The 16,501-nt window shown below is 45.4% G+C and overlaps 1 protein-coding gene across 1 annotated transcript; it reads right to left on the bottom strand.

Moving 5' to 3' along the window:
• Positions 1–36: 36 nt before the first annotated feature.
• Positions 37–1,769, bottom strand: STBD1 (starch binding domain 1). The gene is made up of 2 exons (XM_059826928.1): positions 1,481–1,769; positions 37–1,312 (listed from the first exon to the last, which is right to left on the bottom strand). The coding sequence occupies exons 1-2, from the start codon at positions 1,767–1,769 to the stop codon at positions 501–503; spliced, it is 1,101 nt and encodes a 366-aa protein (XP_059682911.1). The 3' UTR covers positions 37–500.
• Between the last annotated feature and the right edge of the window lie 14,732 nt (positions 1,770–16,501).

Here is a 16,501-nt window from a genome sequence, read left to right as displayed (position 1 = left end):
CAAAGTTATTAAGAGTCAGTTCACTGGTCAAGTTGTAAAGGACTGTCAGTCTGAAACTGTTTATTGCTTACTCAATACATTACATAAGTTAAAACACTTAAGTTCCCACTACAGTGTAGGTAACCACACTTCCTAGTATTTCAAAAGCCCTAAGCAGTTGGTACAAAGATGCATCCCATAGCCCCACTCAAAGCAACACAAACTCAAGTCCAGGGTCCAGATTTACCTGGACAGGCAGCTGCTTGGCATTGCTGCTCACGCCTTCATAGCCTACCTTGCACACCTTCAGAACGTGTTTGTAGTTGATTTTTCGGGTTGCCAAATGATTTCCTAAAGGGATGGCAGAGATCGGCTGCTCACACAGTTTAACCAGGTTTGATACGGGATTTACAGAGCTCTGCACTCAAGAAGGTCTCCTACTGAAGAAGGGGTAAAGTTTAGGGGCTCAGTGATTAATCTAAGCAGGTTTGCCATTCGATAAGCAGCTTCCAAAAATCACATTAATGGTATCCCCACCACTGATGAACAATTTGATCTTCGTGTTCAGTCACTAGGGTCCTATTACCGCATTCCTCCCAGCGTCTGACCTTCCCGTTCTCCACCAAGATGAATTTCCACTCTACTTTGGTGTCTGCTGGCAGAATAATGGATTCGGACCAGAAGCCATCCTTGTCGTACTTGAGGGGAAGGTAGCTGTGCCACTGGCCGAGACACTCGTGGTCACCAGTAACACCAAGCAGCTGAGCGTCTGAGTGCGTGATGTAGTGTACGCGGAAAGTCACATGGATATTTTGAAACATGGGGGGCACAGCTGCAACTCTCTTGGCTTTCAAGTCCCCATCAGGGCAGTCTCCTTGTTCCCATTCCTTGCTGTCGGAGTCTTCCGTGCTGCCATTCTTGCCAGCCTCCCCCCAGGCCAGGTGCTCAGAAACAACTTCCCACTCTTCGTGGTCCAAATCCCTACTCTGAGCTGGCTGACCCGACTGCTCCTCGCTTCTGTCCTTGCAAACATCATCGGAGGCTCCTGCCAAGTTCATCACACACCATCCATCACTTGCCTGTGCCGTCTGGGGTCTCAGTTCATCTGCCTGGCTGCCATGCGTATCAGCTGGATGCTCCCTGGAGTCAGTGGCACCCTGCTTCGGGAGCTGCTGCTCCATCTCCAGAGGTTCACTGGAAACTCCGCCACTCTGAAGATGGTTAAGCTCTTGCCTTGGTGCGGCCGCCAGATCCTCCCCTGCCTTCCGAGGGCTGGAGAGGGCAGCAGCCTTGGCCTCCAGCAGCACTTGCTCACCGCTCGCCAGAAGGTCCTCTAGAAGTGACATTTAATTAGAAGAGGAACGGTTTAAGCAGCGCAGTTAAGCTCAGCAGCCGCAAACCCAAGTCCTCGCTGGCAGGCTTGGGCACACCGAGACACACCGAGCATCGCCCGCACACACACACACACACACACCCCCCCCGCAGCACCCCCGCCCGGTACCTGTGGCCGCCGCCGCCTCGTCCCGCGCCTGCGGGGGCCCCTCGCCGCCGCCCCGCAGCGGGGCCGCCCCGGCCGCCGCCTGGCCGCGCTCCTCGTCTCGCCCGTCACCGCCGCCGTACCAGAGCCAGGCGACGAGGGCGGCCAGCAGCCCCACCACCAACGCCGGCCACAGCCCCGCTCCCAGCCAGCCCCAGCCGCGGGCCTCGGCGGGGAGGGCGGCGGCGGCGGCGGGGAAGCGCGGCGCGGCGGCGGGCTGCCGCAGCACGGGCGGGCCGCGGTCGCGGGCCATGGCCGGGCGCTGGCAGCGGGGCCGCAGCCGCCCCCCCGGCGCCGCTTTAAGCCGGGCCCCGGCCCCGGGGAGGAGCCGTCCCCGCGGCGGGAGGCGGCTCCCCTCGGCGCCTGGCAGGGCTGTCGGGCCGCCCCTGGGGCAGGCGGTGGCTGGGGTGAGCGGGGGAGGCTGCAGGGAGGGAAAAGGCAGGTCAGAATAAAAAAGTCGCGAGTCAGGTGAGAAAAAGTTGCAAGGCTTGCTTTCTCCGCCCCCCCACCCCTTCTGCCACCTCTCCTTTCCTTCCCTTTTCTTTCCTCATTTTGTCTCTATAGCTAGGCACTCTGCACAAGGGAGCCATGCTGCAAGGGTTTTAAACCACAGATAATGCAAAAATGAAGGGAGATGACATGCAAAAGCTGAGGACTGAATGCTTGAGTTTCTTTCCTGCATGAAAGAAAGCATTGGAGCGGTAGTAACTGCAGAGGTTTATGAAGTTTAATTCTAGCGGTACCGGTGGGCTTAGATTTATATGTTCTAACAAGGGTGTGCTGAGGGAGACTGAGTTGCTTGTACTTCTAGTGCTTGTACTGCTGAAAATCCAGGCTCTCTCTGGTATCCCTGAGAAGTGAGGTGAATTCACTACTAATTTTGTAACTTCTGCATCATACTCTTAATGACTACAATTGGATTTCTTAACATTGTCCTGCTCTCCTGTCTTCCGTATTACGCTCAGGAAGCTTTTTTGGACTAGCAGGACTTCAGAGTCCATTAGTGCAAAGGATATTTGATGTTCATTTTAATTTACCTTCATTTTACTATCCAGTTTTCCTCTTGAAGTGATGATGTCAAATTTTATTTCATAATTAAAAGGTTATACAGATAAATCTTACTAGGAACCCAAGAAATTCAGTAAATGCAACTTAGGACTTTGTATTTTGAATTGGTAATTCTGCAGTGACAAACTGTAAAAATGTTTATCAGTGTACACTGTTAACACCAAAGATTAACACCAGAGAAGGAGGTAGGGGAGGCAGTTCCATTCAGTTTTGACTGCTGTCTTTTTTTAAATCCATTCTTTTTACCTGAACAAAGGTGTTGTCGTTACTTGATTTCTAAAGGCAACTGATGAGATTTTATCTGCTATCTCATTAGAAAAGAGAATGGCTAAGTGGATGTCCCAGTAAGTCTATTTCCAGTGTGTGAACTTCTTAATCTTTCAGTGTCATTTAGAGCGGTGCTACCTCAGCTTAACAGGACAGTAAATGTCATTCGAATTTATAGAAGCACAAGTGTGCAGTGTTCGCGGTGAAGTTCCCTGGCTGATACAGTATATGGTGGCCTGTGTGAATACACAGAATTCATGATCTAAATATTTTTTCTTTCTTTGCTTACCACAGTAGCTAAGACACCTTCTCTGAAGCCCTCCTCCAACAAAGCGCTGAGCTTGTGCTCAAGTAAAAATATCTATTTTGGTATTTTGATGTGTGGGATGCGTTCAGGCATGTTCTAAGCATGCACTGCTCAGATCTTCTGCTCAATAATAGAGTGAAAGAAAAGAGCTGAGAAGCTAGGACCTGCCTGGGCACTTTTTCAGTGAATGTGGGTTTGGGTGCACCCTCTTTTACCACTGTTGATGCTTCAAGGTGCAGCTTAGCCTTGCTACTTAAAACAGACACTTGACTGTAATAGTTGTGTTAACTACTGAAACTCTTTGCATAATAGACGATATTTTCGCAGTTTACTTATATTCCTTTTTTCTAGCCTTCAAAACAGAGACTGTCCCATGCTCTGTATTTGTATACCGCCTTGCTCAGCTGGGATTATCATTTAGGCACCTACATACTACTGTTCTTTAGGTGGTATGTGTGTACTGTAATTTAAAATTCCTAGTCATCTTCCTGAAGCAGAGCAGACAAAAATCATTAATTATTGTATCATTACGCTAAAAGGGGATCCTTCTGCCAGCCCTCAGCACAGATGAAGAGGTCATGTTTGGAGCTGCTAACCCCAGTATTTATTTTCTTAAATATATTTGATAAAACAGCTTAGGAAGGAAGACACCCCAAACTAACGCAGCTTAGAAATGACTGTTACAGAATTCCTTAAGGAACAGTTTATTTTGAAGACAAAGAAATGCACATGATGAAAGGCAGGTTGCTTCTTTAATGAGCAAGAAAAGAGCAAAGGTCTCCTCTGGTTCTATTCATCTTCTGTGCTCATACAAGTCTCTTCTGTGGCCAGACTTTTTTTCATCCAGTATCTGCAGAAGAAACTAAAGCAAAACACAGAGATTGCTTTGAGCGCTCAGAGATTAATTGTTGTTACTAGTAATGCATTTGAATGATTACAAAAAGAGGGAGTCACAAGGGACCCAGGTGCCACCAGAGACAAGCTTGCCACACGGGCAGGCAGGGGAAGGACAGTTCTGTAGCACAGATCCCAGATTCCCACGCAACTCCTACATAGTCCCCAGAGGGCACCTGCTATTTTCTCCCAGTCACTTCCAGGTGCCATCAGCATCCACTGATGCAAATGCACTTTGAGTGCTGTGTTCACCTAGACCAGCGCCATCCTTGTCATCTGCTATGGAACAGCCATACTTCAGAGGTGAGGGACATTTTGGTGAGCAAGGGCATCAGCTTTATCAATGATTACTTGTTTGCAGTGGTTGAAGCGGGTGGCAGGACCTGAAGAGGCTTCATAATTTGCAAACCTCCCAGTAGGATTGCGCTTTAGTCCATCATAAGTCCACACTGTTGCAGAAAATCTGTCTGACCCTTCGGCTCCCCTGTCCTCACTCCCTGTTTTGTGCAGGCCTTTGCTTTCATGTGACCATTAAAGTGGGTCAGATTAGGTAACTGATCCAGCTGAAAATTAACGCAGAAAATAAAAAAAAAAAAGTATCTTTTCATCCACAGAAATACTTGTGCCAACAGAGGGGAGAAAACAAGAATGGGTGGCTAAAGGAAAGGCAGACCTTTCACTTGCAGAGGCAATGTGGATTTATGCTGGATATAACTAGTTTTAGGTGGTTCAGTACCTTTGTCCAGGTAGCAGCGAATTTGTGCTTTGGAACTCCTCTTAGGATGTCTACAATTTATTTTCTATTTCCTTTTTTTAAAACAGGGTTCTTGACGAATACTGTGGCTGAAATTCCTGAGTCACTGATCACTTATCAAGTGTTAGAAGCAGAGATGCTGGACAGAAGAGAAGTGAGAAGAGTCACAGCCCAAGAGCTCACAGGATGCTGAGGACTGAGGTTCCTGTTCTGAAGCAAACACACAGATCGTTGCAGACGGTAACTTACTCCTGGGTTTTGGGTTCCTGGGTTCCTCTCTAGGAATTCTTGAAATACTCACATTCTGCAGAATATGGAGACCTCTGCCTCTTAAGAGAATTTCCAAAGCAGATGATTAACAGACATGCTCCAAGATGTATCTTGTATTTTTTGAAAGCTATCATTGGAGTCAAACAAAGCAACAGTACAATAAAGGGGCAAGGAAACAGTTTCTTGAAGTCTCAGGGACACTACCAATTCTGTTTTTAATTAATTCAAGATTTTAGTTTATTCATGCAATCATTTCTGATGGGACATTAGTTTGGAAGTTAGTGTTCTGTGAACGCTGAGGCTTCATTGCACCATTGTTTATTCAGTAAATGTGATAGCAGTTGCTGGACTGTATTTTGAAAAGCTACATGTGACTTTGCAGAATTACCAGCCAGCTGACTGACCTAAGATCAGGAGCCTCAAACCTGCCGCCTTTTCACATTTCAAAACAATAACAGTAGGGCAGATATTTTCTATTACAATTCTATAGGCAACTCCACAGCCATAGCTGTTACTAGGAAGTCCTGGCCCGCGTGCACTGTCTCAAATGAACTTTCTGAATTTTACACTTTAAGCTGTGCCATCTAGTGTGGTGACAGGGAATCTCAGCTGTAGCTTAAGAGCGAGTGACAAACGCCCTACTGAATCAGACCCGTGGTGCATCTATCCTGCTATTCTGGCTCTGGCAGTGGCAGTAGGGGATGCTGTTTAGGGAGCGCTTTTGAGCCTGGCTACTGTCTGATCCTGTGGTATCCACAGCTGCTCTATTAAGGATGTTAGAGAGTACTGCTCTTAAACAAGCCTTGTGCGTGTACAGTGCTTCTTACAGTTTTACTTTTGTAATAGAACACAATGCAAACATGAACAAATACAAAAGAAATACAAATTAAGGAGCACTGTTATTCCCTTTGGCTGTACTGTTATTTTCTTTGGCTGTACTGTCAGAGCATCTGGAAGTTCCACAGGCAACTCAAGAATGAGAGTTTGGCAGAGGGGGCTTTAAGGAGGTTTGCAGAGAGCTCTTCCTGAGTATAAGGACAGCATGCGTAAAAAACCCAGTGGTGCTGTTATGAAGGTCTGTTGAGGAGGGAAAGGAGAACAGGTCACAGGTGAGGCTGGAAGCAGGCAGCAGTTTCTGATAGTAAGAGCTGTCGGTGTTTGCTCATTGCCAGGCCTTATACTGTGGATTCTCACTGTCACAGAGTGAAAAACCAAGCAGTCGTTACCAGTCAGGTGAATAGTAAGAGACATTATGCCTCTTATTCTTGCTGCAAGCGGTGCACAGGCATGTTCCCATACCTACATGCCCTGTACTCATTAACGCTGCTGGGCTCAGTGTCAGTGGTACACAGTGCTTGTGGTACCTTCTTAACGGGTGGTGTCGTAAAACTCTGAACACCATTGCCTGTTTCTTTCGGACCCATTAAACTTTCGTCCACAGTTTGCTTTTTCCATGTTTTAGGGTCAAGGTACCAGGCACCATATCTACTCTTAACAACTTTGGGCTGGCGTGATTCCTAAAAAGTGTAGAATAATGTGTAGTAACTCCCTTAATCATATTTCCTATTGATAGAGCAGATACTGAGTACTAGTACTGCGTAAGTGTGCTTTGGTAGTTACCCCTTGCAGTAGCCGTAAGGTATAATCATGTTCAGCACTGTTGATTCTTTCAGTGTGAAGAATACCAGACAGAAGACTTCTGTCCTGTCTGCTATTCTTGTGAAGTTTTCTAACCTAGCCATTTGCTAGCGAGTTGTTTTTTCTTTGCAGCCAAAGGAGTAGACAGTTTAACTGGAAATGGTCAGATTCGCTTGGGAATATACCTCTGTAGTAAAAGAGGAGGCACAGTAGAGTGGAGGAAGGCAAGTAGGGCATATAGTGAGAAGGGAGAAGCACAGATGGAGCTGTGGAAGCAAGTACAGAAGTAAAGTATTTTGAAGATGTGCCCAAAGGTAGAGCGAAAAGAAGACAGGAAAAGAAACAACATCACCTCATAGACATCTTAACCATAGCTCACAAAGCTTAGTCTAAAGTAGCTTACCCTAGACGCCAGGTTAAAATCTAAAATTCAAAACTTGCCTGCCATGGAGGTTTTCTTGGCAGTTGCTTGACACTTTCTGCATTGGGTTCCCACCCAACCAGGTAGAAAAATGGGAAGGGCAAAGTACTCATATACTTTGGACCTGCATCACACTCCAGGAAGAAACCGTAACCCTGACTGTCTTTCTGTACCGTCCTTTTCCCGTATTAATTGCGAGTATCTCAGCTATGAGCACTGGATGCTTTTCTCACTGCAACATTTCACAGTAGCCAGCAGGAGGCACATGAGGAGTACGTCTGACAGCAAAAGCTCTTTCTTTCCAGACAGCAAAGAGATGGTTTCTCTCAGTTGCTATTAACTTTTGAAGAGCAATGTTTTCCATATCTTCTGTCCTAGATTGCTGACCAAGAAGTTGCTCTCTTTAGTAAGACACTGAAGAATGTAGAGAGAGCAGAGAAGCAGGCAGATTACAAGTGGTAGGACTGCCGTCCTCAGAACTGGCCTTCAGAGTGGTTAGTAATGAGGATACCTCAGATTCAGAGCTGTTTTACATTTTCAGCAGTTAAAATCTGGAAGGCAGCCAGCGAAGAGGTGGAAAAAGCTGTTTCTCATAATGAATCAGCATGTGTGTCTGTATGGCTTACAATCATGGTGAAGGAAAGCCAGGCACCTTGTGTTCAAAGAATCAAAGGCAATAGGCTGAAAGGGGCCTGAGGAGTCCAGTTTAGGGCTGGTGTCTGCAAGCTGCTGGTGGCCTGGAGGTCGTCCATGAATGTATTTATTTTTAACCTCCTCCCCTCCAACATGCACATGGATGGCAAGTGTGTTTCTGCCTGTCAGCAGGCATAGGTTCCCAACCATTGCCAGTTACAAATTCGAATGTTTATAATTCTAATAGTAAAATCAAAGTATTGTAAGACAGTAAAGCTTAGGTATATTTTAAGCGCTTCGTTCTTCATAGTCACCAAAACAATTGTAAAATACAAGAGGATCTGGGGATTCTCTTCAAAAAACCTTTTTATCTTAACAGTCAAGAAGTGCTGATCTGTTTTACCCTTCTGCCATAAGACAACATCAACCTGCCAATGATTATGTAAGCTGATCTTGAAAGAGGGATAAAGCGGAACCTTCGGGATGATGTATTTCATTATTTAACTGTCCTTTCTGTTAGAAAGTCATTGCTAGTTTTTAACCTAAATCTGTCCGCTCCCCCTGAACTCACTTACCCTGTCCCAAAGAAACATAGGAAGCAAAGTATTTCCAGTTTCTTTTTATCACGCTTGTACTTAATTGGAGCTTCTTACGCATGTCCTCAGTTATCTCTTATCTGTATTAGAAACTCATTCTGCTCCATTGTGGCATGTTGGTCATAGGTGTGTAATCATTTCTGTAGCTGTGCCCATCTTCTTTTGAATTTGTTTACATCTTTCTTAACAGTAACCAAACCTGGACACAGACGTCACCCCCAGAGGTGGTCTTCCCCAGGCTGAAAAGTACAGAGGGTTATCTCATGTTCATCTTTGTTCTCATGATAGGATGCTTCCTTTTTTTTTTGCACAATCAGGACGTTGCTGACATTTACAATCTACTAAAATCCCTGTATCGTTCCCTTGCTGAACTCCTGCCTAGCCAGTGGTTCCTCGTTTGGTATTTGCACAGCTGAGAAGTTTTGCTTGGGAGAAGTCATTCGTCTCTGGTTTTTAACTCTCTTATTTTCCAGGTTTTGTCCAACATGTCAGCATCATTTTGAATCCATTTGAAGCCCTTCAGCATCCCTGTTGTGTTTTCTAGCTGGGTGTCATCTGCAAATTGAACAGTTTCTTTGGAAGTACAAGTTTTCCATGAATTTTCAAGGAAATAGCTTGTGATTCTGAGTTTGTTTTACTATTTTTCCATATTCCAATGCATTTCATCCTCACTTAGCTGACTTAAAACATCTAACAGGTCTAATGCTGTTCTTTCCTACTTGCCCATAGTAATCTGACTTGGAATTCCTTCTTGGGTTTGAGGTAGAGCTTATCACTTGCTCAGGCCAGTCTCTTACTGCATTTCCTGTGCTTTCTCTGAACTTGTGTACTGTGCCAGTAATATTAAGGAATGACAGCTTTTCCTAAATCCCTATTCCTTGTAGATTTGTTTCCCATGAGCCATTATTTGCCAGTTTCTTTCAGTTTATTAGTCACTCTCTTTAAAAGTCATACTTTCTGTTTTGTTGTTCCCCATTCTCCTTTTCCCTAGCTGGTACTGTTGCATTTCATGTGCCATTTCACGATTAGTGCCTGATGCTTTTTCTTCCTCCTAGGTTAGAATCAAATCCCTTCTAAGGATTTGAAGGAGGAGGGAGAAAATACAAGACACTGCAAGGCAGAGAAAAAGAAACATTGAACCAGTGAAAATGTCCTCTTGGAGCCCAGTAGAAAGGGATCAAAATTGCAGATCTATAAATATTGCTCAATTAAGTATTTACCTGTGCACAGTATTTTAATCTCTGCACTCTTTAGAGACATAATGACAAAGGCCCTCAAAATGCCTTTGTTCTTCAGTGGAAGTTCTGCATGCAGCAGAGTAGCAGGGTCAGTATACCATACAGAGATAGACTGAAACAAAAATATGACATTTTTCTATTATATTATGTTATTTTGCCAGTGATGGGAAGCAGCAGAGATCCCAAAGCATAAAACATAGTATAATATATTTGGCTAAATTCTGTGAAATGTTAAGTGTCTCAAGCTCATCTCAGCGTTCACTGAAGTTGTGGTATCTGCTAGCTCTTAGAAATTGAATCATAAATAAAATGTTCAGCAAATTCATGCTGCTAGACTGTCATGGATGTCTAACGTCCTAGACACATTATGCTTTGACTTCCATGTAGATTCTTTATGTTGTCAGGCCCAAAGAAAAATGCACCATAAAAGACTTCCAAATATTTATTTTCAAACAACTTTAAACACAGAAATTTATCAAAGTCCAAAGTCTAAAGAGCACTGAGAAAACAAATACAAGCTTGAGTTTTGTGATTTAAAAAAAAAGGATGTCTGTGTTTGTAGCTGACAGGTATAATCTTCTAAACTGGAGATAGAAGACAGTTGATTCTGAGAAAATACCAGAAATGTGTTTTTAGCTCCTGGGTTAAAACAGCTTCTGAGAGAACACTCATCAGGGAGCTGGTGTAGAGTGTGGTATCATTTTTCAGTCTTTCTTACAGCATGTTACCCTTGTTGGCAAGCTTTACAGGCAAATGTCTTTTTTCAGCTGGAGCATCCCATGTGTGTTCCCTTAGCCTAGCTGTGGTGTTTATTTCCTGTGAGATGAAGCTTTTTGTCATCATTGAAGGGGGCTTTAGAGCCATGTCACTGGTGTCATCACCAGGGTCACAGAAATACAGCTTTTACACCATCTTAAATATTCCCTTGGATTCAGTGCCAGACATAAGAAACTGCCTTTCTAAGGAAGGATTTTGTTAAGCTTTGTCTAAAGTTTACCTAATGAAGTATCACATGAGGCAAGGACATGTAGAGGAGTGGAACAGAAATAAGTCGCAGAGGGCTGTAGGTGAGCGTGCTGTCTTTTGACGAGTGCTTTTCTTACCCCCAGCCTGGCTATATATTCTTTTACACTTCTTCATGTGTCACTGAGTCCAAGTATTTCATTCTCAGGAGGTTAAGATACTCTTCATCTTCAGCAGATGATTTAGGCCAAACCTTTATAGAATTTCTGAATATGGGTGTTCGCGCCTCTTTTGTTTAGATCATGCTTTCCTGAAAGCTGCAAGCAGTTAGAGCATTTTATAAATCACATGACTGAATTCAAAATGAAGCTCCCAATTCCCTGAATTTGCCTTTTTTTCAGTGTTGCCTGGCTGCCTACCATACAAGGACTCTTTACAACTCTCTTGGAAAAGGATTCTCCCAAATGGTCTATAAGCTCTGGTGGTAGGTGTTTATCTTCACAACCCAAACAGGCTTGATTACAGATCTGGTATCACAGCGTTGCATGGGGGTATCTTCATTGATGTTACATATTTCTCCTCCTTGAAATAAGACGCCAGGGGTATAAATAAGGCAGCAACAGGAATCTTTCATGTGCCTTGAAATACAGTTTTGCTGACATCAAATCTGCATGCCCTATTCTGAAACTGTTCCCGCAAGTTCCTTTTCCTGAGTTAAACATTTGACGGAGGATGTCATTGGTCACTTAGTCATGTGCTGCTTCGGTCTGATGACAGGAGAAAGCATAAAGTCCTTTCCCACCCAGTCATGTTAGAGGAAAAGGCAAGACATGAGCCAGTAATTTGTGCTTAACAAGCCAGCACTTGATGCAGTGACTCCATCCTGAGACCCAGGTCACATGCTAGAACCAACCAGGGGTGTGACTGTTTTTGCTTCCCCAAAGTATTCCCTGCTTTGCCTTGACTGCGATGTCAAAGGATACCGCTAACCTATACAAGGTATTGCAGACTGCGCTGAAGGTCTAGCTTAATGGTTCCCATCCTAGGGACCAGCACTGCTTTTGGCCACAAGATACTAAATACTCAAAATTGAGTCTGGCAGGCACAATAAAGTGCAACATTGCACTGGGGCTGGTGCCTAGGGTCTGACAAGGAATAGGGACAGATGAGCTAAATTCTGCAAGATGCACGGGCCTAGAAATAGCAAAAGTGTGCTGGGTTGTTTGCCTTCCTGAGACAGGTGGAGGTGGACAGGCAATGCAGTAGGTTCTCGGGCAGCATGTGCCCTCCCCTTCCGCCCAATGTTTTTTTCTCAGTGCTGCTTTTGTGTTGAAAAAATGGTGCAAATAATTGATTGCAGCATTGCCACGAACAGCTGTGAACAGTTGTACTCCTGGAGGGAGGCTGGCGGCCTGCCCATCCAAACAGTTGGTGAACTTTGTTTACTGTATAAGAATAAAATCCTGCTAAGTGCGGATGCTCGTCACATCGTGGTGCCAAAGCTTTGCATTCAGCAGGCAAACTGAGGGGCAGTGATTCTGAGCCACTGACCTTCTGCAGCATGACTCTGCACGTCCTCAGGTAGGGCTGGGAGATGGACTACATCTGCTGAAGGGAACAGGAACAGTTCATTCCAGATCTGTGCATGTGCACAGATCCTAAGGAAGGAGATGCCATAGGCTTCCTACCAGGATTAGGCCCCTAGGAGACCCCTCATTTCTTTAATTCCCCGATCTGGACTCTTTGAACATCGTTTCCTCCATCCTTCTCCTGCACTGGTCACTTAAGACCTCCGCCATCTGGCACACTTCCAGGGAAGCTAGTGCCTGTCAGGCCTTTAGCTAGTGTTGCCCTGCTCCGGGACAGGAGCCAAGGGCTGTCACACACACAGCCTCATTGTATAAACTGGTAGGCATGAGCTATTCGTATCAAGGCTGACATATAAAGCATTTGTTTACTAACAGCTGCCACCAACTAGCCTAGGAGTAGGGCTAAGAATGATTCATTCTGGCCTTATTTCTGGGCCTACCAAATGTGTATTTAAGTGCAATAGACATTAGTAATCAGGAAGAGACCCACAATGTGAGCCGTTTTGGTCTCTTTCCTCATCTGTGCCAATAAGTGCGGTGCACTTAAGGACTGAGACTTCAGGATTTGTGCATGCTGAGACTCCAGAGAGCTCAGCTGTGCTGCTCCCTCTCCACTGATACTACCTGCTAAAAGATGCTTACGTTTCAGAACTTTAATTAGAGTTAGTTGATCGCCTGAGTAAATAATACTGTGATGCAGGCTAGCAAAATCATCTAATTGCAGCCTTCAATACCTATCTTTATTTCAGGAACAAGGGAAGATATCAGCCTGTGACATAAGACAGGCTCAAAACAAAGCAGACACTGATTGTAGGTCTGCAGTCTCACTCAAATGCACAGGCACAGTCAACTGCAGTTAGCAGAGACTGTAAAAATCCCTCACTTACTATGCAAGACCTCTATTTTTCCTCAACAAAATAGTATGTAGAGGTAGTGTGCATCTAGGTTTTGATGCAGCAGCATACATTTTAAGCTCCAGAATCTGCTCTTGAATTCTTTCAGATCAATAAGAAGTTGAGCATAGGCTAACAAAATTAAAAAATGAGACTCTATAGCACGGCAGTGGGATTTTCAAAAGTACTGAGTCACCTGGTCCCTCAGAAGTATATAGAAAGTTTGTCTTTGACTTCAAAAGAAGAATGATGTGGAGCACTGAGCATGGATGTAGCAACAACACATTTCAAATATGCCTCCCCAGAGCCTGTCCTATCTTATTCCAGTCGAGCATCCTTCATCTTTGTAATGTCGGAGTGGCATTCATGTGGAATATGACTCACAGGTCAGGGAAACGTGTGCCATTGGTTTGCTAATTTTACATACGCCCTCTGTAATACAGTTCACTTAAAACTAGGTATAGATTGTTGAAACTGCACTCAGTCAGGCTGAAACCAAAATGAGGCAACTAAACGTAATAGGTCTCTCCCTGTCCCCTCCCTTCATGCCAACAAATGCCGAAGTAAACAGATGCACTTGGCAGCACTACAGAATAAACTGACTTGTGATTTGCTTCGCACTTTGGCACTCTCTATGTACAAAGTTCCCGCCAAATCAGAGGGTTTGGGTCAGGGGCCAGAGTCTTCATCCACTGCTGTGGGATTTGGGCCCTGAAGTCCCACTGACAGTTGTAGACTGTAATCCTCACTTTTTAGGAGGCCTATGTGTCATAATACACGAAAAAGTAGATGATCACCATTTATTCTGTTTGAATGAGAGATTTTTTACTATTTCTGGCACGTTCAGGGTTATCACGAGATCTTTTCAAGGCTGGAGGGTAAAACCTCTGCTCTCCAGTGTCTTATATTGATGGGAAAGTGTGGGACAGGTTCAGTAACTGACCTGTGTGACTAATCTGACCATATTAGCAAGGTGTCTTAGAAACCTGTCAGCTCCTTATAGCTTTCCCTAGATTAAAATCAGAGATATATTTTTATGGTGATTCAGGCTTTGTTGGCTTCTTGTTTGTAAGTATTAATGAGGGGCAGCGGTTTTATAAGGCAAGAGGGAACACAATCCTGGACTGGTTTTGCATTTCAAGTGCTGGATGGATGCTCATTTCAAGGAAGAATAGCGACAACTATATTGTCTCTACCTCTGAAACGATGCTGTCTTTCAAATGAGAGTGAAATAACTGACAGTGGTGGCTTAGGTGGTGGTCCATCTCCTTCGTGAAATCCTTCCTGGCTTCCTGCTTTGACCTGAGCTTGCAGTTGGGTTTAGCAGATGTTTTCCATGCTTCTTGTTGAGCCAGGTGGGATCTACTCCGTAGCAGGATGAGGGAAAGCCTCTTTGGGCTATAGATGATGTTGTTATCACATGGAGGAGGGAAGCCATTTCTGAAATTGTCCAAACCACTTCTTAAGAACCACCAGCGCTAGCCATCAAGCAAATCTGAGAATGTCTGTTTGGTGCCGCGTGCTGGCAAGCATCTTGATGACAGCTTTTCTTTGTACCCGAAACCAAAAACTTCCAGTTAGTGCAGGAAAAACTGGCTTTATAAAGAAGTGTGTTTTAAGACTTACTTCGCTTGTATTAAGAAAGCAGGAATAAAAGGCTCACCACATCTGGCCTGTGCTGTGAAAGTTTAGCTCCGCTGTTTGCCCTGTATGAAACCGGCATGCGGCAGGGGAGTTCACTGGTTGGTGTCAAAGCTGAGGACCAAACGTGTAGAACCACTCAGGATCAAATGTCTCAGGGTGTGAGAAAGGAGCTGTGCTAGATGCTGACATTCAGAAGCCAGGCAAGGGACTAGGTTACAAGCCAGGGGCTGAGAAAAGTGATTTGCTTGTTTTGCCTCTTTTGCCACTAAAACATTTAGGAGGGAAAAAGTCAGGACCAAACCCTGCTAACTCTGATGGGTGTGGGTCTGCTCCAGCTGGAGCTTCAGGAGGGACAAGTGAACATGCCAGAAGGAGAGGCAGATGAACGAAGGAGCACAAGGTCCTCACCAGACCTCCCTGGGTCCCTTGCTCCCACTCACCACAGGGCTGTGCTCATCCTGACAGCTCCACTCCACGAGGCCCTGGCTGCCCGGCACAGAAGGCCAGAGCTTGGGGGACTCTGTGTCACTAGGAGACTGCATCCAGAACTGCCTGCAGGGCCAAGAGAGGTTGTCGGTCACGTAACTCATGCCCAGGATATCTCTATTTTCTCTGCCCTGTCCTTGGGGCACGTGCCCCACACGCTCCTCTTGTGTGTCCCCATGCTCGCCAGGTCTGCCAGGAGCCCTGCCAGGTGACACATTACCTTCACTGCTGTTGCAGATAAGAAAGCTGAGCTGAATTATGGCTAGCCTCTTCCTGTGTCAGCACAGCCAGGTTCTTTGCTCTACTGCTGTGAACAGCATGGGCACATCTCAGCTGTGGTCTCAGCTCCTCCCTGGGTGCTCCTGAACTTGTGCTTGTCCCTTGGCATGCAGAGGGTGTTCTCAGTAGTCCAGGGCTGTTTGCAGTGCTCATCAGCAACAGAACAAGCAAACCTGGTTGGTGCTGGAGCTGCTTCAGGACTGCATAGAAAACTGAGGGCTTGGAGAAGTTGTGTCAGTCTCCCTGGGCTTTAGCTGTCTAACCCATAATGGCTCCTCCCATGACCTGAGGTGTCCTCGGGGAAGAAACCAGGTGGAAAGCAGGACTTAATGCGCAAGAGTATAAGATCAAGCACTTGAAAAGATAGTGTTCTTGACTGTTGCAATCTGCATTGGAGGAATATGCAGTCTAGCAGCTATAACTTGATTTAAGGTAGTAAAACTTTGATAGTAGGAGATTTACTGATTAGATGGGCTTGGCACTGCAAGCCAGGTCCTCAGCAAACTTGTTATGCTGTTTAGGTTATCCAGACAGTACCACTTGCCAAAGTCTTCCCTGCAGCTTCCTTTCCTTCCTTTCCTAGCAAGATCTGTTTCACAGCTTAGTGCAAGTCATAGCCTGTCTTACACAGCCACTAGTGACATTCTCCCACCCCACAACATATTTCCTCCATCCTCCATCCCCTAGCATCGTTCCATGGCCACGTTCAGTTTGAAAGTGCCCTAGTTCAGCAGGGAGGGCTCTAGCTTTCCTTTGTGGCAGTGGTGACAACGAGATGTGCAACTGAGTAAAGAGGACATAGTGTGGGTCAGTGGTTGATGCAGTGGATAGAAGAGGATGGGGGCTGTTTAGGTTCAAGGTGAAGTTTGGAAGAGAGCCGAGTTGAGTGAGGAGAAAAATCTGGGTGAAAAGAACAGAGAGGAAAAGATGGCCTGAAGCAGTGCTCTGTCCTCCTACGCAGGTGGCACAGTTTGCCACCTCTGAGTCATGAGGCTTTACATGCAGAAGCAGCTGATGAATCAGGGAAGCAGCAAACCAAACCAGA

This window comes from Gavia stellata, chromosome 19 (assembly GCF_030936135.1).
Source record: "Gavia stellata isolate bGavSte3 chromosome 19, bGavSte3.hap2, whole genome shotgun sequence".
Classification (NCBI taxonomy): domain Eukaryota; kingdom Metazoa; phylum Chordata; class Aves; order Gaviiformes; family Gaviidae; genus Gavia; species Gavia stellata.
This window is presented reverse-complemented; position numbering and strand designations above follow the sequence as displayed.

Excerpts from the sequence above, each read along its gene's own strand:
- STBD1 (XM_059826928.1), bottom strand. The coding sequence starts at position 1,769 with ATGGCCCGCGACCGCGGCCCGCCCGTGCTGCGGCAGCCCGCCGCCGCG. Across the intron at positions 1,313-1,480 it reads CGAGGCGGCGGCGGCCACAG|AGGACCTTCTGGCGAGCGGT; the intron begins GTACCGGGCGGG and ends TGTCACTTCTAG.